We start from the raw sequence: 24,519 nt of genomic DNA on the forward strand, positions 1-24,519 counted from the left end.
GGCTGGAACGCTCCACAGCTAATCAGGTTGTTTAGCTTTAGCACTTCACTTTCATTATATGAAAGCCTACAACCCCTTTTATGACATCAGCCTGCCGTCACCTTGCAAAAAAGAATCTCCCATGTACCTTTAGCATCCTAAGATGACTCCTCCCTTCACCCCACCCCCTCATCCCCAGCGCGCACACACCTCTGCCAGTTGACTAAACCAAACCAGTAGTGAGTCGTTACCAACTCGGGAGTCACTGTGGTTCTGGTCCTGATCTTTTCCTATTGGAATCCATCCAGCAAGATCAATTGTGGCTGACCAGAATCTTTTGGTTTCTGGACTATTGGTTTTGGCAACCCTGCTCTCAGAATTCTCAGATCCTCCTTTTCTTGATTCGGCGAGTATTTCAAGTCCTTTTTTGTTGACTCAGCTTCTGAGCTGAAATGTTTGACTTAAGAAATCAGTGTGTATTTATACTAGACTTCATTTCTACCCTCCCAGCTTGGCAAGCTGTTTGGAACAAAGCTGCTAGGATGAGCTGCTTCCTCATTCCTCATGCTGGTCTAGTCTGTTCCCCAGTAAGGACCAGATGTCCTCACGGGTCCTCTCCCTACTCCTCGGTCAGTTAGTTTTTCGTTCTCTTACCTGCAAATCAGCAGCTCCATCTTTTAGTCTTCAGCTTTAGCTGAGACTCCCCCAACCTGGATAACCCCAAACACCTGCCATTCCTGCACCCGGCAGCCCAGTGCTTCTCTAGGAAAGTACAGACCATGCAGGCTGGGCTCCCTGGCAATGGTTTCTCTTAGCTGTTCCAAACATCCATCACTTTTATTCATCTTCTTAATCACCATACTCACCTATCTCAGGTAAGTCCTCTATTTCTCCTTGACAGTTTCTCTTCCTGTTGTACTTACTTCAAGTGCAAAGAGGTAAGATAATCACAAGCTTAATTAATGACACACTTTCACACTGGTCTGTGTTATTTTAGTTTTTCCCTTCATCATCATTTCTACTCTAATTCTCTCCTTTCCCAATATCTCACTTCTAGGTATGCATACTGTATTTGGTATACCTGTATATTGGTTAGATGTCTTGAATTTACCTTTAAAAAAAGGTATTGTGGGCCGGGCGCGGTGGCTCACGCCTGTAATCCTAGCACTCTGGGAGGCCGAGGTGGGCGGATCGTTTGAGCTCAGGAGTTCGAGACCAGCCTGAGCAAGAGCGAGACCCCATCTCTACTAAAAAAACTGGAAAGAAATTATATGGACAGCTAAATATATATATATATATATAAAATTAGCCGGGCATGGTGGCGCATGCCTGTAGTCCCGGCGACTCGGGAGGCTGAGGCAGGAGGATTGCTTGAGCCCAGGAGTTTGAGGTTGCTGTGAGCTAGGCTGACGCCACGGCACTCACTCTAGCCCGGGCAACAGAGCGAGACTCTGTCTCAAAAAAAAAAAAAAAAAAAAAAGGTATTGTGGCTGCTTACAAGAGACCTACTTTAGCTGTAAGGACACACACAGGCTGAAGGTGAAGGGATGAGAGAAGATATTCCATGCAAATAGTAACCAAGAGAGAGCAGAGGTAGCTATATTTATATCAGATAAAAGGGACTCCAAATAAAAAACTATTATAAGAGAAAAAGAAGGTCATTATTTAATAATAAAGGGGACAATTTATCAAAAGGACCTAATAAATGTAAATATATCTGCACCCAACATCAGAGCTTCTAAATATATAAAGAAAATATTAATGGACATGAAGGAAGAAATAGAGAGTAATATAATAATAGTAGGGGACTTCAATACCCCACTTTCAACAATGGCCAGATCAGCCAGACAGAAAGTTAACAGGGAAATACTGGATTTGAATTGCACTCTACCCCAAATGGACTCAACAGACATATTGATATATAGAACTTTCCATCCAATAGCAGCAGAACACACATTCTTCTCTAGCGCACATGAAACATTCTCCAGGAAAGACCATATGTTATCCCATAAAATAAGTCTTAACAAATTTACAAAAGTTGAAATCATATCTAGTATTGTATACACCAAAAATGGTATGAAAGTAGAACTCAGTAATGAGAGGAATCTGGAAAATTCGCAATTCTTTGGAAATTAAACAACATGTTTCTGAACAACCAATAGGTCAAAGAAGAAATCAAAAGAGAAATTAAAAAATAGCAAATGACAGTGGGAACACAACATATCAAAATGTATGGGATGCAGTAAAAACAGTTCTAAGAGGGAAGTTTGTAGCAATAAATGCCTGTATTAAAAAAGAAGAAAGACCCCAAATAAACAGCTTAACATTATGTCTCAAGGAGCTAGAAAAAGAGTCGGCAGAAGGAAAGACATAATTAAAATCAGAGAAGAAATAAATCAAATAAAGAACACAAAAGCAACCTGGGCCCTGGCTGCTCTGACAGGTGGGTGGCCTGTGGCTAAAAACAAACAAAGAAACAAACAAACAAAAACACACACACAAAAGCCATAGGGAAAAAAGATCAATAAAACCAAGAATTGGTTCTTTGAAAAAATGAACAAAATCAACAAACACCTACCTAGCCTAACTAAGAAAGAAAGAGAGAAGACTCAAATAAATAAAATCAGAAATGAAAGTACAGACATTATAACAGATGCCTCAGAAATAAAAATGATCATAAGAGACTATTATGAACAATTATATGCCAACAAATTGGACAACACATAAAAAAATGGATAAATTCCTAAATTCAATATTGAATCAGGAAGAAACAGAAAGCTTGAAACAGACCAATAACAAATAAAGAGATTGAAGAAGTAATTAAAAACCTTCCAACAAAGAAAACCCCAGGACCAGATGGCTCTGTGGCTGAATTCTACCAAACATTAAAAGAAGAATTATTACCAATACATCTTAAAATCTTCCCCAAAATAAAGCTAGAGGTAATACTCCCATCTCTCCCGCATGGAGCTCCAAACCACCGCTCTAGTTGATCAGAATTGGCATGGAGAATGCAACCCAAATGCCCTCATGGTTCGAAAATATGCAGTCATAAAATCTTCCCTTCCTTTTGATTTGCACATCTTAATAAGAATTATTTTAAGTGATGCCCTCATGCTGACTGATTTTAAAATTCCAATGACTCTCCTTCCCTTTTTCCCCTGATTGTCAAGGTCCTATTACTTCCTAATATGTCAATTTGACTCAACTATTCTTGTATTTCTCCAATGTATTTTTATTCTCACTAATTTTGACTACCATAGCAGTTCCCAAAAAGCAGGAACCATTCTGAAGGGCTTTCTACAACTCAGAAACAGGTAGTGATTTCAGCACCAACTATTTGCCTAGGTTTTAGACTTTAGAAAAGTTTTTGTAACACATGCATAAATAGGTATGAAATGGCTAAAAACCAAACTACCAGGAAGTCAGGGAGATCCTTTGATAGTGATAGATGCTAAAATTAACTGGAGAACGAAATAGCTGAGTAAAAAAGGATTTTCTTTAAGCAGTCTTCAACCTGGAAGTTCCCCTTTGTCAGACTGTTTATATAAACCCGCCTGCCAGAAGCATAGACAATAAGCCGTCCAAAGCATTGGACGGAAGCTAATTGCAGCAGGGAATTTTACAGGGTTGTGTGGGAACAGCATGAACACCCTTCACACCCAACATTTTTAGGGAACTACCCAAAAGTCAATAAAAAGAAATATATGAGCAATTTAGGCACAGAGGATTAAGACTCTGAAACTTATCAGCTGCAGAAAGGGACACCAAGTATTCTTTGTAGTTAGTCTACCAACCCTGGTAGAAGGAAATGCAAGTCCTTTAAGTGAGGACATTAACAATCTCAAAACAACAAAAAATTTCTTGGGCCGCTAGTAGAGAAAATTTCTCACCAATTGGTGAGTTCCACAACCAACTGTGCAGATCAAAAGGAGGCAGGCGGTTCTAAGGACAAAGTCCCTGTGACAGAGGGGGCTCGATCATAGAGCTTTTCCAACCCAGCTCAGAAAGCATGGAAAATCTCTTCTCAGAGAAGCAAAACCACACCCTAGAATTCCTTACACCTCCCTAGTAGGAAGAGAGAAAAAAGCATTTAAATGATTGCTACCTGAAAGAAACATTCTTGTGGCAAGAGAGGGCTGGCTCTACACACCTGCTCCACTTAAAAAGAAAAAAAAAGAAAGAAAGAATAAGAAGAGTAATAGAGCCCAGTTGCCAGAGGGAAACATACAATCATTGGAAAGTAATTAATCCATGAAAGGGGACATTGTGCCCACATAGTGTTTGCCCACCTTGAAGCACTAATAATTATTAACCTCAGCTGCTTTAACTCAAGGTGACAATAGCCACAGAATTACGATGAGTGTCCAGTAAAAAAATCAAGCCAAGAACTGTTTAATCTGTAGTTCACTTTGGCCTGCTTTTTTTTTTAAATTTAATCAGTCTTCACTGAATACCTACTACCTAGCAGGCTCTGTGCTAAGGTATGCTATGGGGAAGTCAAGACATGGTCCCTGCACTCCCAAGAGTTCAAAATTTGTTGAGGAGATGCAAACATAGACCCATTTTCATGCAATGCAGGATACACTGTTAACTGCCAAAACAGAGGCGGGAACACAGTACTGCAGCAGTCTGGAGATCTGGTCTCAGAAGGATACTTTGTAGTCAAAGCTACTTGCTTCTTTTTTCAACATTTCTTGAGCACCTATTATGTGTAAAGCACGGAGTTAGGTGCTTTTCTGGAAAATGAAATAAGGCATGGTCTCTGCCTCTGCCTACAACTGTCCACTTAACAAGTATTTCTTGAGCATCTGCTATGTGCCAGGCACCAAGCTGGACCTTGTGGAAATCCAGACGGCTAAGCATGCTCTTTCCCTTCGAAGAACATCTGGCCTATTTTTTTTTTTTTTAAATAAGTGGTTATTTACAAGTCTGTACTAATCCTGATCTTGGATCAGGTCAAAATACAATTAAAGGAGACTATCACTACTTATTCCCAGACTGGACAGAACACAGAATCTGCTGAGAATCCAGATCCTATGAGAACCAGGGAATCAAGTCAGTGATTTTTTTTTTTTTTAAATCGCAGAACAGGAAGCTAGGACTCAAGTTCAATAGTCACTGCTTATGGCATCATTGGGTGTCCCATGTGTCCAGGCTCTAGCCGCAAACTCATGGGAAGAGGCCAACTATGAATTTTCCCCTGGCACGAGACAGAACCTAAACTTACATTGTTGACACATGTGCTTTGTTCTGTTTGCCAAACTCTGTGTCCATGTGGGGAGCAATTTCTCCCACTGAAGTATGCCCAGTATTCATTCTCCCCTGACCAGCTCAACCTCCAGCCTACTTAAGTTTTGTCCAAAAGACTGAACATAGAGAAGATTCTCTACGTATAGTGCTTCCTAATACAAACTGAGATTTGCAAAATGCAGCACAGAAAAGGCCATTACGCATCAAGACTATGGGATTTCCTAGTAAGCAGTTGCCACCGCACCATAATCTACTACAGCAGAAAGTGCCTGGGGAAGAAAGCATTTGGAGCTCGCTTCGGATTGGATGAGAGTCTGGAGAGAAACACCCATGTCACTCACCCTATGCCCATCCCTGGGGCTCGTGCTGAGAGAGCATGTTACAGGAAAGACCACATAATGAAGTCAGTTTGGTTCAAGTGGCCAAGTGGCCACTTCTGTGGACAGAAATGAACTCTATTAATGACACTGTTACTACCTTTCTAAGAAGCAACACAGGGGGTGAATTTAAGAGTGAGTCAAAGCCCAAGGACAGACTTAACATCTGCTTCCCAGCCTTCCCACTGAGGAAGAGAGAATTTAGTAAGTAGTGAGGTAAAATTAAAATGAGCACAAGTGATAACTTTAAAACAAAAACATCTCTCACTTTCTTGGGGAAACTTTTCTTTTGATTAGCCTCACCGAGGGCCAAGACCATTTGGACACTGAAACCACGTCAACCTGTCTTATTTCTTATTCACCTGTCATTCTCAAGCCTGCCTGTGTTCAGGCCTAGCCTCTTAATTTGGAGTTTTTTTGGGAAAACGCTTGTCTGCACTAACCAGGTGATTTTCCTTCAATTGACTTTGTCATTCAAAACTCATCAAAAACGACATTTGCATCTGCAAAGAAATAAAAGGCAGATGAAATGTGGTTCTTTCACATCTTGTTTCGCTCAGCACTGCTGTCCTCATCAAACTGCCTTAAATCTTGAACATGACATTCAAACCAAGACTCCACACTTCTTTCCTGCAGTTGTTTTGTTTCCTAACCAGCAGTACTTGTTGGTCCTCTGCTTATAATTCTGCCCTAAATTGGGGCAGGGGTGACCCACAGACTCTGTGGGGTCCATCATTCTAAGTAAGTGTGACTCTGCAGGTAGAGAAGGTTGCCTTGGCAAAAACAGCTAAGGAAGGACCCAGACCCTGCCTTCCCTGCCCAGGAGGAGGGTTGGACACGCACTTAAACTCCTCCAAAGAAGGACTGTTCAGCACCTGACACAAGCCTGGAGAGCCCGTCCCGCATGGCATTACAGCGAGCGGTTCCTCAGGAACACGAACGGGAGATTACAGAGGACAATATCTCGGACAGATAAGCTACTGCCAAACATTCAAAACAGGATCACGGGAAAGCCAACTGATTCTTAACATCTATTTTTTTTTTCCTCCAGGTCAGTGAGTTTTGTAAAACAGAATGATAAACAGGACACTGGGCAAACCAGAAAATCATTCTCTGTTCTTCCAGAATCGCCCAAGAAAGCAGATGGATGTGTCTCTGTCGCCACACTGTGTAAGTGAAAAGGAACACTGCCCTGCATGAAGAAACCCCTTTCTCTAGAGTTCTGAGTGGATATAACACACTTAATGAAGCTGATCCTTAGAACTAGGATCCACTTAACAGATGGGCCCACAGGAAGAAATCAAGTTGACCTTGCACGTTGCTAGAAGATCTTCCCCATTTTCCATTTTGGAAACTGACATCGGCCTGCCATGATTACCAGTGTGTACTGGGATTGGTACTGGATCCACTATGGGCTGTGTTCCCACTAATGCTCTGATTTACCAACACCCTGGCCTGCTGGGTTTGAAGACTCTGGGATTCCTGGCACCCTCCTCAGAGGAATTCAGTAAGTACTGAGTTCCAGAATTAAAAGTCCCCTGAGAGTCCCAAGACTGCCCTCTTGTCTCCTCACAGGGAAGAGAAATGAAGATGCAAAAGATAATGTCACTAATGTCTGAAAAATGAAAACGCACCCCGAAATGAACATATATACTAGTCTGATTTATTTTAAGTAGTGCAAGATGCTCTTTTCTTTTTTCTGTGTTCTTTTAGGCTAATTATATTTCCTAGATTTTTCTCCCAGAAGTCCCCAAAATAAGAACTTTGGAGTTTTTCGTTCTGTTTGTTTTTTAAGAGCTGAAACCCAGAACCTCCAAGATTCCCCCCTAGTTTGAGCTGTATATAATCCTCACGGTTTTATCATAACAAACTGGGCCAAAAAACTCTGATCTCAACCCAGCTGCTAATTAAAACCCTACCTGAGTCATGTTGCTATGGTTGCTGGGATTTCTCCAAGCCCTGTGATTCTTAAAGAAGTAAGTTTCAGTTACTTTTCCAAGGCTCAGGTGGTGTTCCTATAGGGATGGGGCCATGCCATTCCGGAGAGAGGGCGTTGGGTGTCATTGCCACAATCAACAGCTCAGGTGGCTTTTGCCTACATCGCAACTACCCTCTGCACTGGCTTCTGCAGTGGCCTCTCATTAGAGCCTTTCAATAACAGGGTGCCGGCTAGGTATTATTATCATCCCATTTTAGAGAAGAGTAATGTGGAGACTCAGTCATAGCAAGTGGTTTGCTCAAGGTTGCTCAGCCTGTAAGTTAAAGAGATGGACTAGAACTTGATTTTCTAACACCAAAGCCTGTACTTTCCACTAAGCTGCCCAGGACAGAGGCAGACAAAGGGAGTGCTGATGCTTCTCTCCCACGCCCTGCTCAAATCCTAGGCCTGTTGATGTCCTGCATGTTCAGGAGCACAGACTTAGGAGCTTGGCTTCCAGGCCCGGCTGTAACCTTAGGCAGGTTATTTCAACTGTCTACCTCTGTTCTGTCATCTGCAAATCGGGGCTGGTAATTCCTACCTCCTAGGACCGTTGTGAGGATTAAATGAGCTAATATGTCTAAAGCCTTTAAACCCATGCCTGGTCCCACAGCAAGTACCATATAAATGGGAGCTTGTCTCAGTTGCTGAAGCCTTCATTCATTCTGGGAGTTAAAACTGTAGACAAAGAGACTCTGCAATCACCTGAGGACCTGGAAAATGTCTATTCCACATGGTGGGTGGCCAATGCAATACCAGAACAAAGCAGTGGTCACGAGAGCAAGCCCATGCCAGATCACATCACAGCCTGAGAAGCCTTGATGTTCAAAGTCAAGTGTCACGGCTGCTTCTCTCTGTGGTCAATTCTCTTGTTTCTGACATCAACCTAGAGGCACATTAGCTGAAACAGAGCCACTGGGAATGAATGACTAGAGAAAGTCTGTTGGGAAGGACTGTCATTTTTTGAAAAACAGCAGGTCTCTCCTTTCCCTAATAGGAATCAGTTTTGCTCTCCTCCAGAGAAATTTTTTGGCCAGAATTTAAATTCCATGCACAGCTCACCCAATAGCTTAAAGAAAAGGCATTTATTTTTCTTGAGCCTTTGAAAGGTACTTTAAACTGGCAGGAGATAGTGGTGAAGCAGTGGAGAAAGCTGTGAGTTTCAGCATGCTAACATGAAACTATATTTTTTTTTTCTTGAAAACCCCACATCTGAGGGTTCCTAACCACTCACAAAGCTTCCTCTTTTCTGCTTTCGGCCCCAAAGCCTAAGCACCATCGTTTACTGGTAACAAACAGTTCACTGAGCACACATTTGGCACTGCCTGTTTGTCTCCCCAAATCCTGTAGCATACCCTCCTTTTGCCCTCTTTTGCATGTTTAAATAACTGAAAAATTTTAGGGTTTCCTTTAAAGGCTGCTGAAGACACCAGAGATGGGGGCAATAAATAAATAAATAGTACCACATAATAAAAATATGGACACCAAAAGAGAGAGACAGCTTAGGGGTGCTTCTTGGAAAGATTCATTCCAAATAGCCAATCCCAAGCAGGCTTGTTGCTGAGCACCAATGAGCAACAGCTTCTGCTCTCTCAGGGCTGCAGGGGGACTCTTAGAAATTTACATAAAGACACCAGGGCCCTGGAGCAGATGCTGGGGCCTAGATCCTAGGCCTGAAGGCCTTTGGGAGAGACAGCAAAGGCAAAGGTTTCTGGAAGAGCCCTTTGCCCTCCACACAGGGTTGCACACAGACCAGGGTACTCACCTCGATTTTGGGGGTGGGGGAGGAGGTGAGAATGCCTCAATCCCACTTCTGTCCTTGGGGAACTCAAAGGCAAAAGAGGCCGACTTGCTCATCCCGGCGCCCACTTTACTATTCTGCCCAGAGGAGCCGTCGGTGGGGTGGAGACGGTGCCAGGTCGTGGAGTGTGAATGGTCCATGGTGCCATTTTTCATCTCTCTTCCCCAGCTTTGACTCAGCAATTCCTGCTCCACCTCCTCCTCCTCCTCTATCCGGCACTGACGACTCCAGGTGCCCGTCTGGAACCTGGGCCGCCTCTGGTCCAAGGTGGAAGAGGAGGAGGCAACAGCTGGTGGCGGACAGCGGGCAGGGTCACCGTTAGTCTGACAGGAAGAAGCAGGGTCAATGGGGCCTCTGGATGCAGGCGGGGGCCCAGTGCCACCACCACTGCCACCAGAGCTCCCCTCACTGAGGTCAGCCAGTGGGAAGGCAGAGGGTGACACCGGGGACCCTCCAGGGCTGCTCTTGGACAGCTTGGGGGGAATGGCGGGCCTGCCCTTGGGTGTGTTCCTGCCGCCATCCTGAGCACGGCTTTCCCTGGAGCTCAGCCCCTGCCTGGCTGAAGTCTCCTCTTGGGCCACCTCGGAGTCCTGGCTCACAGGCCCGCGTGGCCACTGCACCCCCACCGCAGAGTCAGGGCTGCTCAGGTAGATGGTCCGATGGTCCTCCTCTGGGTGGGCTGCCATGACAGTGATGGTGGCCGCCACCTGGGGAGCTGGTTCTGGGCTATCCTGGCCCCAGCCAGGTGCTGTTTTCTGAGACCAGACGCTGTTACCCGTCCGTACCTGGCCCTGGCCCTGGGCCTGGGCAGCTGCTGCTTGTTCTGCTTTAGCCTGTGGCCTGGAAGGCGCTGGAACTGCCTTCTTCCTCTTGGTGCTCTCAGCATAGATGGGTTCAGGCTGCGCAGCCTCCCTGGGGTGGGCTGGGGGCTGGGGCTCTCCTGCCAGCCCAAGGCATCTGCTAGAGGTGACCCTGTGGCAGCCAGGGTCCTGCTGCTTCCCTGGCGCGGGTTCCTTCACCAGAGAGCAGTAGTCGCTCTCGAGGTGGGGAGCACAGGGGCTGCTGGCCCGGCTGCTGCCACTGCCACACGAGAGGCCGTCGGAAGAAGTGGCAGCCTCCAAGGTGAGGGACGGCTTCTTGGGGCCCAAGCAGGGTGGGTTGGCAGGCTGGCCCTGGCTACAGCACTCCCTGGGGAAGCTCAGAACCCGCTTCTTATCCTCAGCGGCCCGGGCACACGTTCCCTGCTCCCAGCACGTCGGAGAGCAGTCCCCTCCGCCACGTCTGCCCCGGTGGCCCTCTGCCTGGGAGGCGTCCTTGGCAACCGGGCTCCCGGGGCAACAGTCCAGGATGGAGCAGTACTCTCCGCCTTCGCTGTCCCCGGAGGGCGAGCACCTTTGATCACTGTCATCCTCCGAGGGCAGGGACTCCCGAAGGGGCTGAGGGGAGGGGCCCTTGTGACAGCCAGATGTTGTCCCGGCAAAAGCAGCCAGTTTCTGGCGGAAGCTCTCCTGGGCGGAGGGCAGGTCTTGGTAGGGAACTGAAGGTTTATCTTCCCGCCTGCCCTTCCCATCTGGGAAGCTCACTGGGTGGAAGGTCCTTTCCCCCCGGGCCTCGCGGCTGTGCAGGCCGACCATGGCGGAGGCCGAGGGACCCGCGGGCTTCTGCACGCTGCGGAAACTGCTCAGGTAGACTATGGGCACGTCCTCCTGCTTCGGGAGGGGGAGCTTGCCGGGGGCTTGTCTCCAGACGACCTGCACAGCGCCAAGGTGAAAAGACTTACGTTAGACCTTGTCAGAGATAAAAGCAAGAGAGAGAAAGTGACAGGGCAGGGCGGTGACACTGGAGACCGCCTTCTGTAGCCGGTGCAGGCGCCGCACACGCCCACCCTCTGATCTCCCCACGCCTGTGAGCTGGGGCCCCCGCGGAGCCATTTGTCTTGCCGGAGACTGAGCTGCGCTTCCCACCCGTGGCTTGTAACGCTTTGGGCTTAAGTCTGTGGGGTAGGAAAAGAAAAAGCAACTCTGAAAAGAACATTTTGCTTCTCCCTCGCTTGCAACTACCAGGTGGAATAATGCTGTTCTGCAGGCGTGGAAAATAGAATTGGGGGTTTTGTTTAATTTTTTCCTTTGTGTTCGTAGGCTTTGTGATAACTCTGTCACAGCACATTCCTGAGGATATCAAAGTCATAGGGTTTTTAAAACACCTTGGGGGTGGTGGGGCTAGGTAGGGCAGGAGGGCTAGGGGTGGATCCGGCTTCCTTGCTTTTGTTCTGGGCTTTGCTTCAGGTCACGTCAAAGAGCCACTCTTTCTCCCAGTTGCAGCGGTGACCTCAGCCTGTGCACGTGGTTGGACTAGTTGGGCTGTGATGGCAGAGAGATGTGGCCTGGTCATTACCCTCACTGAAGTCACTGTTCCCTCCTCCTTCTCATCTGAAGTCCTCCCTACCCCCACGATTAGAAGTAGCATCAAAGTAGGGCTTGCCTCTGGCTCCTCTCCCAGATGGTTCTGGAAGAGTCCCTGGCTCACGTGGGTGAAGGTTGAAGGTGTTCAGAATGGCCTGGGAATAGGTGTAGCCAGCAGAGCAGCCCTGAAGGGGACACTGAGCTCACAGTGAGCACAGCAAATGTCCCTCCTCAGTGAGTCCTCCCCTGAGTTAAAACTGGCCTCTGTGTTCAGATGTGCCCACACAGCCTTCCGGAGCCACTCATCACATTGGTGAGAAAAACTAGAACAGGCGAAGAGGTCAAGCAGGAAGCAAGCAGTTCCTAGAATATGTCTTAGCCTTGCAGCTTCCTAGACGTGTCTAAAAGCAGCCGATGCCAGCAGCCCTGGGCTACGTGTATTCTAAATCTGTGGTCCCCAACCTCAGGCCGCAGACCAGTCCAGGCCACCCCCACCCCCACCCTGGTCCATGAAAAATTTGTGTTCCATGAAACCAGTCACAGGCGCTAAAAAGGTTGGGGACCACTGATCTTTATACCTTTCTAAGGTATAAATATACCTTTCTAAGGGTTACCTATGGGCTGAGCAGAATTGTCTCTAGGGATGGAACTGTTTTTAGTGATCCTAAATCTAAGCTGGTAAAATCTAAGCTTCAAAAAAAAAAAATTGGAAATATGAACCCTGGCTGGGAATGGGATGATATTAAGAAATTACCACTGATATTTTTAAGTGTGATAATGGCATTGTGGTTATATTTTTTTATAAAGACTTTATCTTTTAAAGATATGTACTGAAATGATGTGATATCTGGGGTCTGGTTTGAAACCATAGGGAAGGGGCAGGTGGGTGGGGAAGAGATGAAACAAGATTGGTCACGAGTTGATGGTTGTTGAAGTTCATGTTGAAGGGTACTGGGTGCCTGGGATTCATTATGCAGTTATTGCTATTTGTGTGTGTATTTAAAGTTATGGTCGAAATTTTTTTAAAACTGTTTTTTAAAAAGCTTCATTTTTATCTGCTCCATGCAGTCTCCACAAATCACAGCAGGGAATGCTGAGGGGCTGGATAAATGGTTTTTAGCCAAAAGGGACAGAGAGAAAGGAGGGCAGCTACAGCAAATCCCGGCAGTCTGGCAAGAGCAATCCCGGGGCAAGCTGCAAGCAAGCCATCCTGTAGGATTCTTGCTAAAACAGCCCTCCCTGGCTGGCTGCCAGTCACCAAGTGTTACAACAGGAGCAGCCCCTGTAAAAATACCACAGGGGTTAGTCAGCCTCACCTGTGAGACTTCGGCACTCAGGTTGGCCTCTGTCCACACATCAGAGGCTTCGGAGCTCATCATGGTGGGCTTCACAGCGATGGTGGGCTTGGAGTAGGGCGAGCTGTTCACACCTTCATCTTCCAGGCGGCAGTGCTCAGGCCTGGGGGGCAGGCGCGGTGGAGGGGGCAGGCTGCCGGCTCGGGGCTGGGGATGGCTGGCCACCGGCTGGTGGTCGCTCCGCAGGCAGAAGCAGTTCTTGCAGGACCCGGGCTTCCAGATGTGCTCCACAAAGTCGCTGCACGCAGACATTTTCGGGCTCTCGGGGTTCAGTTGGAGGGTCTGGTGCATCTTGAGCCGACAGTGTGCTGGTTCATCTTGCGCCCGGCTCTCTGGCGTGGTCTTGCAGGAGGCAGAGGTGGGTCACAGGGTGGCTTCCTGGAAAGGCAGGACACTTTCCTGATTAGAGACCTGCTCTGTTGCAGGATGGGTATATTCTCAATTAGAGTCTGATTATTTGATCGAGGAGGAAGAGGGGGAGACAGGAGATAAGGAGGAGGAAAAAAAGTAAAGATTAGGATTCCATTTATTCTAGGGCCCTCAACCATTTGTCACGAGGCTCTTAGACACTCTCTAGTGGTGTGGCCTTATCTGAAGCTGTAAAAACTAAACACGGCCCTGTTGTGTGAAAAGAGTGCATAAAAGGCATTTTAGTCCCCTACAATCCTGGGTGCTTCGGGGTTTGGGCAGTTATGGGAGGACATCACATGGGGGTTGCGATGAGAAACCTGTCCTTCATCCATGTATTCCCTGCCACTAGGGATCTAGAGCCTGGGACAGCCACCATCCTCCCTCCCCCCGAGAAACAAGAACTGTGACATAATATAGCAAATAAAAATAATGGCTTCCAGAAGATAACCCACAATTTTTGACCAAGAAATGTATGAGATGGGCGGCAGGTCTGGGCCCTGAAACGGGCATTGTAATCCACACTTCCAACCAGGTGGAGATGGGATTGGTTGAGAAAAGGGAGAAGTGGGGTGCTGGCCTGTGGCCCTCCCCCCATCCAGGAACCTTGTGGAGAGGTCTGGCATCTTGGGAATGTTCCTGCTACCTTTGGTTAATATACATTATTCCATCCTGTGCTTGGTGAGGTCAACAAAGCTGGCTGCTGTAGGCCAAAGGGGAAAAGAGTAGGAAGAGAAAGACTTGGTCCCTATGGTCCTGGTCAAAGTGTGGCTGGATAGATTCTAAGAGAGAGAAGAGACTATCAAGTAGTTATTTCCCTAGGATAGCACTGAAGAGAAGGCTATCGCTTTGCTCAAAGAGTTCATTGCTTCTGATAGTAAAACTGCAAACAGTGTGCACCACACTCCCTTGTCAATTCACCACCCAGGAGCTCAAAGGGTTGCAGACATCGACCAATTACTTTGAATAACGTCCAGTCTAACTGTTATGCCCATTGTATAGGTGGGGAAACTATGGCAGAGACAAGAACTGAGAGCTGTCCACAGACACAGAGAGTCGGTGGTTCTGGAAAGAGAAGCCAACTTTGCTAGCAGCTCCTCAACTGACCACAGTGTTCATGAGACTGAGTAGCTTGCCATGATCTGCCTGCTACTGCTCATGGCTCTTCCTACTCTTTTAAAAGAGAGCTGACTTCCTATAATCAGAGTGTTTCGGAGAAAATCTTCCCTAAGACTCCAAGGTGAATGGATTCTCTAGGGTTTGCTCTCCACGATCCTCCTGTGAGAATTAGCTTGGGGTTGATGTTCGCTAAACTACCAACGAGACTAACCAGGGAGAATGGGCTAGGCAACCCGGAGATCATTTCAGAGTCTTTGTGAGAAGTGCCATCTTTCTTGCCTCCCACACTCACAGACAAGGGTGCTTATTCAACAAGTGCTGAAGCTAACTGTGCCTCTTTGCCCTCCCAGATTAAGGATGAAGACCACTGCATCTTTAAACTAAATGAATCCTCTGAAGGAAAGAAAAAGTATTTGTCTTTCAGCAATCATTGTTAGGGTCTTACACATCCCTTTCTTTGAGACGATTGTCAGTTAGGTTCTTCTCTAAATACACCCAAGTAGCAGGGTTGTCCCTCGCCAAGTTCTCCAGAAGAGGTCACTGGGCTTCAATGAGCACAGGAAGCGTAGCCACATTTTGTCTTGCTCTTATAATCTCAGGCTACAGAGAGTGGTAGGCTTGCAGCTAAATTTTGCAAAAAGGAAAAAGTGGAGGAAATATTTTGGCTTTCAGGGGTGGAGGGTAGGTCTCTTCCTGGATGGCTGATGGGTGGAGGCTGCCTAGGTCTTCCTGGCCACAGAAAAGACACTACAGGGCCCACCTCTATGGCAGGCGGAGGCTCCCATGTCCCCTCAGTGGGATGTAAGAGGACAGCTTGGAAACCAGCTCTGTGTGAGCACCTCAAGTTTCTGACAGCCCCTCCTGAGGCTGAGGACGTAGGTGTCCGACGACTTTCTCGGGGGCTACCACAGATTCACAAAGAAGGAGTTTTGGGTGGCTGGATCTCATTTTCTCACCAGGCAACAGAGAGCACAAACTTGCCATGAAGGTTGCTTCGTGCCAGAGACCCCACTTTCTAATGTGCAGCCCTGGGAGGGTGGTAGGCTCCGGATTACTAACATGGGGGAAGGAAGCTTCCACGAGAACACCTCTCCAGTTTATGAGCGCTCGCTTTGCTCCCAGCCTCAGCTCTTAAATTCTCAGATGATTAGACACAACTCTCACCACACAACTGCCAAGGAGCAGGGACCAGGGACTGGGAGGTTTTGAAGAGGCAGTCCTTGAATAAGAAAACACAATGAAGCCCTGGGCTTCCCACTGTCATGGACTCACTGCGTCCTGTTAGAACTGGTTTCTCAGTGGCAGCAAACAGAATTTACCACGTGTCCAGCCAAAAAAAAGAGAGAGAGAGAGAGAGAGAGAGACTCTTTTTCCAGTTGCGCTTCTGTGCCTGGAATTATCTCCTATTTGTTTTAAGTAAAAGATGGTGAAAAAGGCAAGTGGCGCCCACAAAGCAGGAGGCTGGCCTCGCCTAGCTCAGCGGTGCCAGCTCTCCACAGCCTGGGAATGGCACTTCCCAGCCCACATTCCTTACCTCCAAGGGGAGGCGGCCCCCAGAATTATGCAAATCCCCCCATTTCAGTGGGAGGCTGCAGTGTCAGATGAGAAAAAGATCTCAGCATTCTTTCTGATCCAAGTCATGATAAAACGTCTTTGCCTCTGCAAACTCCTGCACTGGATTTGTGGCTACAATTTGCAAGACTGAAGCTGTCAGATACACTCCCACCTGGTTTCAAAAAGAATCTGACAAATCGGGGTGGCCACATCCATAAAATGAAATATTTCTGGCTCAAAATGCCCCTGGTACTAGCATCAGAAGTTGCTTATGCCTTACCCTGAAATGGCAGAATTCCTGAAAATATTCATCTAAAAATATTCTATATATTATTGAACTAATGCAACAGCAGAAAAAGGAAATATGTATGAAAAGTGTCCGGATTTCAGCACACTCCACTGCCTGGGGCTGGCCAAGCAGAAAGGATTAAGTGACAACCTTAACACCCCCCCAGAACCCACAGGCACACACAGAGGCTAAATTATGATATTTACGCAACTTTTCCTTTTCTTTTTTCTTTCTCCAATACTGTGTAATCTAATCTCTGCAGGAGGAATGTGGTTTTGCACCCAATACAGTCTAACCAGTAAGGAGGATACCCAAGTTTCAAAGGAACCCAGGATAGCAAAATAACTGTAGCATTCCTTAGGGCTTCCTGTCAAATTTCCTTCTCCAGGAGGGAAGGGCAGAGGGGTTGTTAACGATAGTTCAGGCCAGTGATCAGTGAAACCTTCTGAACCTGACTCTGGACTGAATACATTGCAAAACTCCTCGCCTCTAGACCTTTGGGCTTTGCTATCTATCGGTTCTGCAAACCCATGTGCTGGCTGGCTGGGCTTACCTGAGAGAAATGGACACCCAGGGAGCCGACGCTGTGTGCTTCATTCCGGTGGAGAGGTCCTATGTTGTGTGTGTGTGTCTGTGTGTGTGCGTGTGTGTGTGTGTCCGTGGATGGGGAGAGGGCTGCACGAGCAAAGGGTAAGCCCGTGCTCATAGTATGCGTTTCAGATCTCAGCCACGGCTCCGGAAAAGGGCATCACCTCGTTCCCTCCTGAGACCCGCTGCTGCCTAGGTGGGAGCTACCCCGAACCCCCCAACCATCACCCTCGTCCTGGCGCGAGCGGCCAGGCGGCCTCCCCTCTCTGCTCCTCGGACAATACTCTCGAGTCAAAGCCGTCCCCAAGGCGCGACAGCCTCTCGCCGCGAACAGAGCAGCAAGCCCAGCGAAACCATCACAACAGTCGGGTCCCCCTCCCGGAACTCGAAGGAAAGTTTCCCCGATTTAAAGAGTGCGATTCTCGAATGAATCGCAAACACCCTCCGGGCCCCCGCTCCACCCGGCGCGGCGCCCCCACCTCGGCGGCACCCCGGGCGCACGCGGTGCGGGCGCTGCGCTCTCCCCCGGCGGCCGCCTGTCACCCCGGGGACGCCGATCCGCGGTCGCCCGCCGGGCGATCGCAGCGCTCCCCGAAGGCTCCCCTCGGCGGCCACCCGGGCCAGACAAAAAGCGGCGGAATTGGGAGGAAACGTCGCGGGCTTACCTCGGGGCTGCGCTCCCCCGGCCCCGCCGTCGGTCGCCTAGCCGCCCGCCGCCCGGCCGGGAGCCGCGGAGCATTGTTTGGAGAGTGTCTGCGCGCTGCGAGCCCGGCCGCGGGCGGGTGTCGTCTGTCTGGGCCCGGCGGCCGGGTGGCAGCTGCGAGCGCGGCTCCGCCCCCTCCGCCTCTGGTGACGCCGCCCGCCCCGCGCCCGCCGCACCTCCGCAGTCCCCGCGCCGCCGGGCCGCTCCGCTCGCACCACCGCTCCCTCCCCGCGGGCTCCGACTCCAAACTCCACGCCCCGGCCCTGTCCCCTCCCGCCGCCACCTCCCTCCCGCTCCCGACGCGGACGCTCCGCCCCCAGCCCCGGACTTGGCGCGGGCGGACCCCTGCCCAGCACCCACTTGCACCCCCTACCCAGGGGGGGCCCCGCGCGCGCCTGCAGGGGCGAGCTCCGGAGTGGCAGGCTCCTTCCACCACGATGCTCGTGCAGGTACCGGCGCCTTGCATCACTTCTTGAGCCGGCCCTGCAGGACCCTGGGGAGGGAGGAGGAGGAGGAAACGAGGAAGTGAGGGTCGGGAGTGGAATAACCAGGTCGGGGTCCTCCGAAGTGGGCCCCGAAAGCGGCAGGAGCACCCAGGTTGCCGATTCCTGCACCCTTTGGGGGGAGGGTGGCGCCGGAGGGAGCAGGGTCGGGAATCCCAGCAGCAGGTTCCCGGTCCTGCTCAGTCCCCGGACTCCAGGCCTCTTGCAAGTTGCTTAACCTCTTTGAACTTTAGTTTTCTGGATGTAGAATGTATGCAAGGATTGAACTGGAGGGAGCTGGCCTTCCACCAGGCCGGGACACCCAGGTCTTCGGCAGCCCAGGATTACACCTGTGTTTACACCATTTCCAGTAAGTGAGTCACTCACTGAGCTAGAACGAGTTCGAGATAGTCCTGGGGCTAGAGAATCTTGTAATAGTATGACAGCCTGCAACACGACTCGATCAGTCCCCTCCCTTCCAACAGCTGCCTAAGACGGGCTTGCACCTTGACCTGGGTGTTTCTCAGGGAGCCGGTGCGAAGTTCATCTCCCAGGGCAATGGGGGGAACTGGGTGAAATGGCACAGGAGGGAGACCCCCCAAACACCTGTGTCTTCTTTCTGCCCCTCTACCCTCCCCAGAGAGGCAGTTTATTGTAACTCCAACCAGTGTCCTCTGCCAGTGAGCGGGCCAGGGAGAGCCAGAGAGGAGGAGGGTGGGTCCCCTCTGAGATTCTTGAGCTCACCTTGCTGTGTGGTTGACACAGTAGGACTGAGGTTGAGGCTGTAGCCGGAGGGGACCAGAGGGGATGTGTTTTGAGGTTTGGCTTCTGTGTGAGGAAGAAAAAAGAAAGTCAAAAGGATATAGGGAATACTTCCTCATGCTCCAGTGACACCCATTTCTCCCAAGCCTATGGATAGAATTTGGGGGAAAGTGTAGAGGGATGGGAGTGTAATTAACATACCTTAAGTGCCAAGCAACCACAGGAGGAGGACATCATTATCCCCATTTTACAGAGCAGAAAACTGAGGCTCAGAGGGCCAAATAATTTGCCATGGTCCCTCAGCTGAAACATGGTGGTAGTGGGATTGGAACCAAGAGCTGTCTGACTCCACTGATAGTCCATTCCACTCTGCTACATCGCCTTCCCCAAGTACTGGAAGTCCGGCCATATTTTTCTTTCTTCCCAAACCAAAATCATTTGAAAAAATATGGAAGGAAAACTTTGGTTAGGCTCCATCGACATCCAAGAGAGCTGAAGGATCCCAGGACCCAAGAGGGGACAGTGTTGACAAGCAGTAAGTGCAAAGCAGTCTGCACTGGGGAAATGCAAAAGTGACTTTGGGAGACGCATGCAACTCATAGGAAGCACTTTTGCACTTTATTTTCTTCTCTTTACCTAATTTATTCTTAATACCTGAACAGGCTAAAGAACATCCTTATAAGAAATAAAAGCTACAGTATAACAAGACTGGTGGCTCTGTGACATGGGAATTGAAGGGTTAATTCAGTATTTCTGCAAAATAAATTGTGTTCTCAAGTGGTTTACTGTGCTCACACAAAATAAATGCATTGCACTGTAGTTGCTGACATCTAATGTGCATCTTTTGATGCCAGGCTCATGGCTATAAACATGGCTTCATCTTGCCTAATGAAAAGAATCAAAAAATACTTCAAAGGAGTTGCTTAGATGTGCATAAAACACCCTTCCTCTTATACAGCGCTCCACCAGTGACTGTTAAGTATATGATCTCCTCAGTGAAGCTACTGTAAACTCATGCATTTTCATAAACAATTCTTGCTGGAACTTCCAGACTGCACCCTGCATTGCAGTGCAATTTGTGTGTACGCAGCATTCTACTTTGCAGCTACTTATCAGCCCATTTTTACGACACTTTTAACTGCAGGGCTTAGGCTCTCTGATACAGACCAGACCTTGAAGAAAAGTGATTCCCTTCAGCGCTTTAGTCCACAGGCAGCGTTCTGTACAAAAGAGCAATTACATTCTAGGAAATTAGAACAAGAGTTTGAGACAGGTAGTGTTTTGGGGTGAGGAAGGTAAGGTAGTTTGGAATCAGAAAGGCCAAAGGGCAGAATTAAGTAGTGCAAGCCATTAATTGTCCTGCAAAAATGCAAGCTGGGGTATTTGAGAGGGATCAGACAGCATGAAGATTGCGCCAAAGAGATCCCATGCATATCTCCCCAGCCAGGGAATAGATCTCAAATAATAGAGGGGTGTCACTCGCCTTCACATGAGCAAGGTGTTCAATTTTAGTCAATAGGGATTTATTGAGTGCCTTCTGATTATGAAGCACTGCATGAGGTCCTACAGGGAAAACAAAGAAAGATGAGTAAGAGATGAATATAAGCTCTATGAGAGCAAGATAAGCTTCCGGGGCAATAGGGGTTCACCCAGAGAAAAGACAGAAACACACAAAGTGGTTTCCGGGCAGAAGGAGGCTTTGGAGGATGGGACAACTTCAATTTGTGGACACTGGGGACTCTTCAAGCTGAGAGAGTGTTATCCACAAAGGAATGGATGTGGGAGAGACGGAAGAGCTTCTAGAGTTTTCCCATTCCAGTCTGGCTAGAGCGTGGTGGTTATTGGATCCAAGCCTGGAAACCGAGGGAGTGTGGCTCTGCCTGGGAAGGGCTTGGTTTCCAGGTGAGCCATCAGGATAGCATTGTCATTGCTGAGCAGGAGAATGACGTCATCCAAGGTAGTTTTTCATTAGCCCTATCTGAATCTTGTATCCCAGACAGAGTAGGAAGTGGGGGAAGAGATTGGAGACAAGGAGTCTGGCTTGGAATTTCTATCCCTGGTCCAGGTGGGAGGTAATGTGCTTTGATAAGAGAGGTGGGAAGGGGAACAGAAAGATGAATGGAGTGTGGATGGTTTTGAGAGGCATGAAGGGGGAGACATGGAGTACTTAACTGATTCACTGTGGGCAATAATGTATTAATTATTACTAGCTTACATGATAGAGGGCTTCCCCTGTGTCAGGGCCTGTGTGCTAAAGGATTTGCCTGGCTTCTGTCACTTAAACCTCACAGAAACACAGGAGGTGGGAGAGGAAGGAATCAAAGGTGATCCAGAGAATTGTGAGCCCTAGAGACGGGTGGAATAATGATGTCATTCGTACAAACAGGGAAGTCAGACGATTCAGTCTGTGGTTTCCTGAGTCGGAAGTATATGACAGCCAGTGAATGAAGTTCTCCTACCAAAGTGGCGTTTGGATCCACAAGACAAATGAAAGAGGTTGGAGGAGAATTGTGAAAAAGAAGTAAAGATGACATGAAGCGGTGAAGGATTGGGGGACACAAGAATTGAAAAGAGGTGATGAAGAAAAGAATGAAGTGCAGCCCCTTCTCTTCCAGACTTTTGAAAATCCAGAGCTGTCTGAAGAGAGGTCTCTTGGAGGGGAGAGCCAGGGAAGAGGTGTTATCAAGGGAATTCCAGGTTTCAGTTAAGTGCACGAGGTGGGGAGTGTTTCAGACAGGCTTAAACTCTTAGAGACTTTGTTTATAGCAGCAGGAGGTTCCCTAGCACCCCATGGAAGAGAGGAACTAGATGGGAAGACAAATGGAAACTTTGATAGGGTTGCAAGTAGAGAAAAGGAGTATTCCACAAGGAAGGAGGGTGACTACAGATGGGAGAGGTTAGTGCATCTGGAAGCCATGGGCATGTGCTCCCTAAAACCTGAGCTTGAAGCTGGGACTACCCTGGTGGCATCTGAGGTCTGAAAACCACCAGGGAGAGATAGGAGAGATAAGGAGAGAAAGGAAAAAATATTTTGAAAATTTGCTATGAAGAGCTCTTCTGGGATCCTTCTGTCCTGCTAGAAGATAATATTCTCAGCAAGCCACTTGGAGGTCGGTCTAGCAAGGCTACTCAGCCCCACTCCGGCTTCCCACCTTCCAGAGTTGGAAGAGAATCCCAGAGTGATAATGAGCTCTTTCAGTCGCCAACCCAAAGCTATCTCTTCCTTCTTTGAGGTGTGGAAGTTCACATAATCTTATCGGTTAATCCCTGTCCTGTGATTGCGGTGGTATCACATCCTTGCCTCCCAACTGTTTTGCAAACCATATCCAACATCGCATTCTTTCCTGACTTTAGTCCTAGGCAGCACTACACAAGATAAAACATTCCAAATAATGTACAATGTCTTATTTCAAGCACTGAATAGGTTTTTTTTTTTTTTTTTGCCCAAACTGAAAGCTATTATTTAAATAATAACTGCAGGATGTCAGCATCTCAAACCACATGGGGCTGAGAGCCAAAGGTTCAAGATTGTTATGATCTTTCTTCATGCCCAAGCACCAAAGAGCTCAGATGTCAGGTTTGAAGAAGAACATTTTTCCCCCCTTTTATGTATAATTATACTTAGATGTCATTCAGCGACAGACACGTTATTACAAACCTAATTTTTTTTTCAAAATGTTACCATTATGGGTTGAATTGTGTGTCCTTCCTTCCCCCCTCCCCCCTCCAAAAAAGACATGTTGAAGTTCTAACCTCCAATACTTCAGAATGTGACCTTATTTAGAAGTAGGATCTTTACATGTGTAGTCAAGTTAAAAATGAAGTCATTAGGGTAGGCCCTAATCTAGTGACTTCTGTCCTTCAAAAAAGGGAAAATTGACACAGAGACAGACACAGACAGAGGGAAGATAGTGTGAAGACACACAGGAAGAAGCCCATATGGCTGGGGTGATGCATCTATAAGCCGAAGAACACCAAGGATTGCCGGCAAACACCGGAAACCAGAGAGGCAACGACGCGTTCTCTCCTAGAGTCATCAGAGAGAGCCTGGCCCTGCTGACAACTTGGTTTGGGACTCCAGTCTCCAGAACTATGAGACAATGAATTTCTGTTGTTTTAAGCCACCCCAGCTTTTAGTGCTTAGTGCTAGCCCTAGGAAGCTAGTAAAATTACCAAAATGAAAATGTTCCAATGAGTGATCTGCACTGCTGCTCCTAGACAGAAGGTAAATATGCTTCAAAAAATCAACTCATAAGCATGTGGTGTACAGGAGACATGTTCATTAATGACCGCTAGGGGTGTGATGCCAGATGGTGCACTGTCATTGGAAGCTCGGATGTCCCTTCATTCTCTCTGTGGGAGTTTTGACCTGTCCTCTAAGAGAATGGTCATTATTTCATCTACAACTCCCTCTTCCTCAAGATTTAGGGTCTAAGGATAAGAGAAAGGGCTGAACAGGCACGTGCACAGTTGAGAAATTCCACCCCTATATTCGGGCAGTGTGAAGTGAGACATAGCTCAAAGCCCATCAAGGGATCATTCTGGTCCAAATACACTTCCAGAGATGCGTTAATGGATGGAGGGACAATTAGAGACTATCTAGGTCTAATTCTTCCATTGCAAATGGGGACTCTGAGGCCGTAAATGACCAACAGGAATTGCTCAAGGTCTCATAGGACATTTCAAAACACTGTTCTTCTGAGCTTTCAAGGTTGTTTGGTTTTAATGTGAACTCAGCAGTGAGTTAAGGATATGGAAATGAGAAATATTTGAGGAATTAATTCATGACTCCCACTGCTTGGCTTTTCTAACTGAGCTGAGGTCAGAGTCGGAAAGAAGCAAAATGCTTCACATTAGGAAGGATCCCAAGGGAAAAGCAAACCCGTATGAAAGATCTGTTCAGTCACACCCCAATGGTATAGCCACTTTGGAAAACGGTTTGACAATTTCTGTAAAGGTTAAACATAAATGTGTCATAAGACCCAGAAATCTGACTCCTCAGTATCTACCTAAGAGAAGTGAAAATACGTCCACACAAAGACTTGCACACAAATGTGCATACAGCAGTGTTCATAATAGCCAAAAAGCAGAAACAACCCAAATGTCCGTCAATTGGTGAATGAATAAACAGTATGTGAAATACCCATACAATGGAATATTACTCAGTAATAAAAAAGAATGAAATACTAATACATATGGCGGCATTCATGAACCTCAGAAACCTTAGTGACAGAAGCCCAGCACAAAAGACTACTTATGGGATTATTCCATTTATACGAAATATCCAGAAAAGGCAACTTTATAGAGACAGAAAGTAGATTAGTGGTTGGCTAGGGCTGGGGATGGTGTAGGGATACAGACATGAAGAGTAACTGTAAATAGACATGAGGGATCTCGAGAGAATGAAAATGTTCTAAAACTAAATTGTGACCATGGCTGAACAACTTCACAAATTTACTAAAAACTATC

General features: G+C 47.7%; 1 protein-coding gene across 1 annotated transcript in view; it reads right to left on the minus strand.

Annotated features, from left to right (window-relative positions):
* Positions 1 to 17,799, minus strand: part of PRAG1 (PEAK1 related, kinase-activating pseudokinase 1) — a 47,944-nt gene extending 30,145 nt beyond the window's left edge. Inside the window, exons 1-3 of the mRNA XM_069485219.1 lie at positions 17,769 to 17,799; positions 13,107 to 13,523; positions 9,353 to 11,139 (exon numbers count right to left, since the gene is read on the minus strand). Coding sequence (XP_069341320.1) covers positions 9,353 to 11,139; positions 13,107 to 13,436 — 2,117 coding nt within the window. The 5' untranslated portion in view covers positions 13,437 to 13,523; positions 17,769 to 17,799. The remainder of the gene's footprint in view (positions 1 to 9,352; positions 11,140 to 13,106; positions 13,524 to 17,768) is intronic.
* Positions 17,800 to 24,519: the final 6,720 nt, after the last annotated feature.

The sequence above is a fragment of the Eulemur rufifrons genome, chromosome 12, assembly GCF_041146395.1.
Source record: "Eulemur rufifrons isolate Redbay chromosome 12, OSU_ERuf_1, whole genome shotgun sequence".
Lineage (NCBI taxonomy): Eukaryota > Metazoa > Chordata > Mammalia > Primates > Lemuridae > Eulemur > Eulemur rufifrons.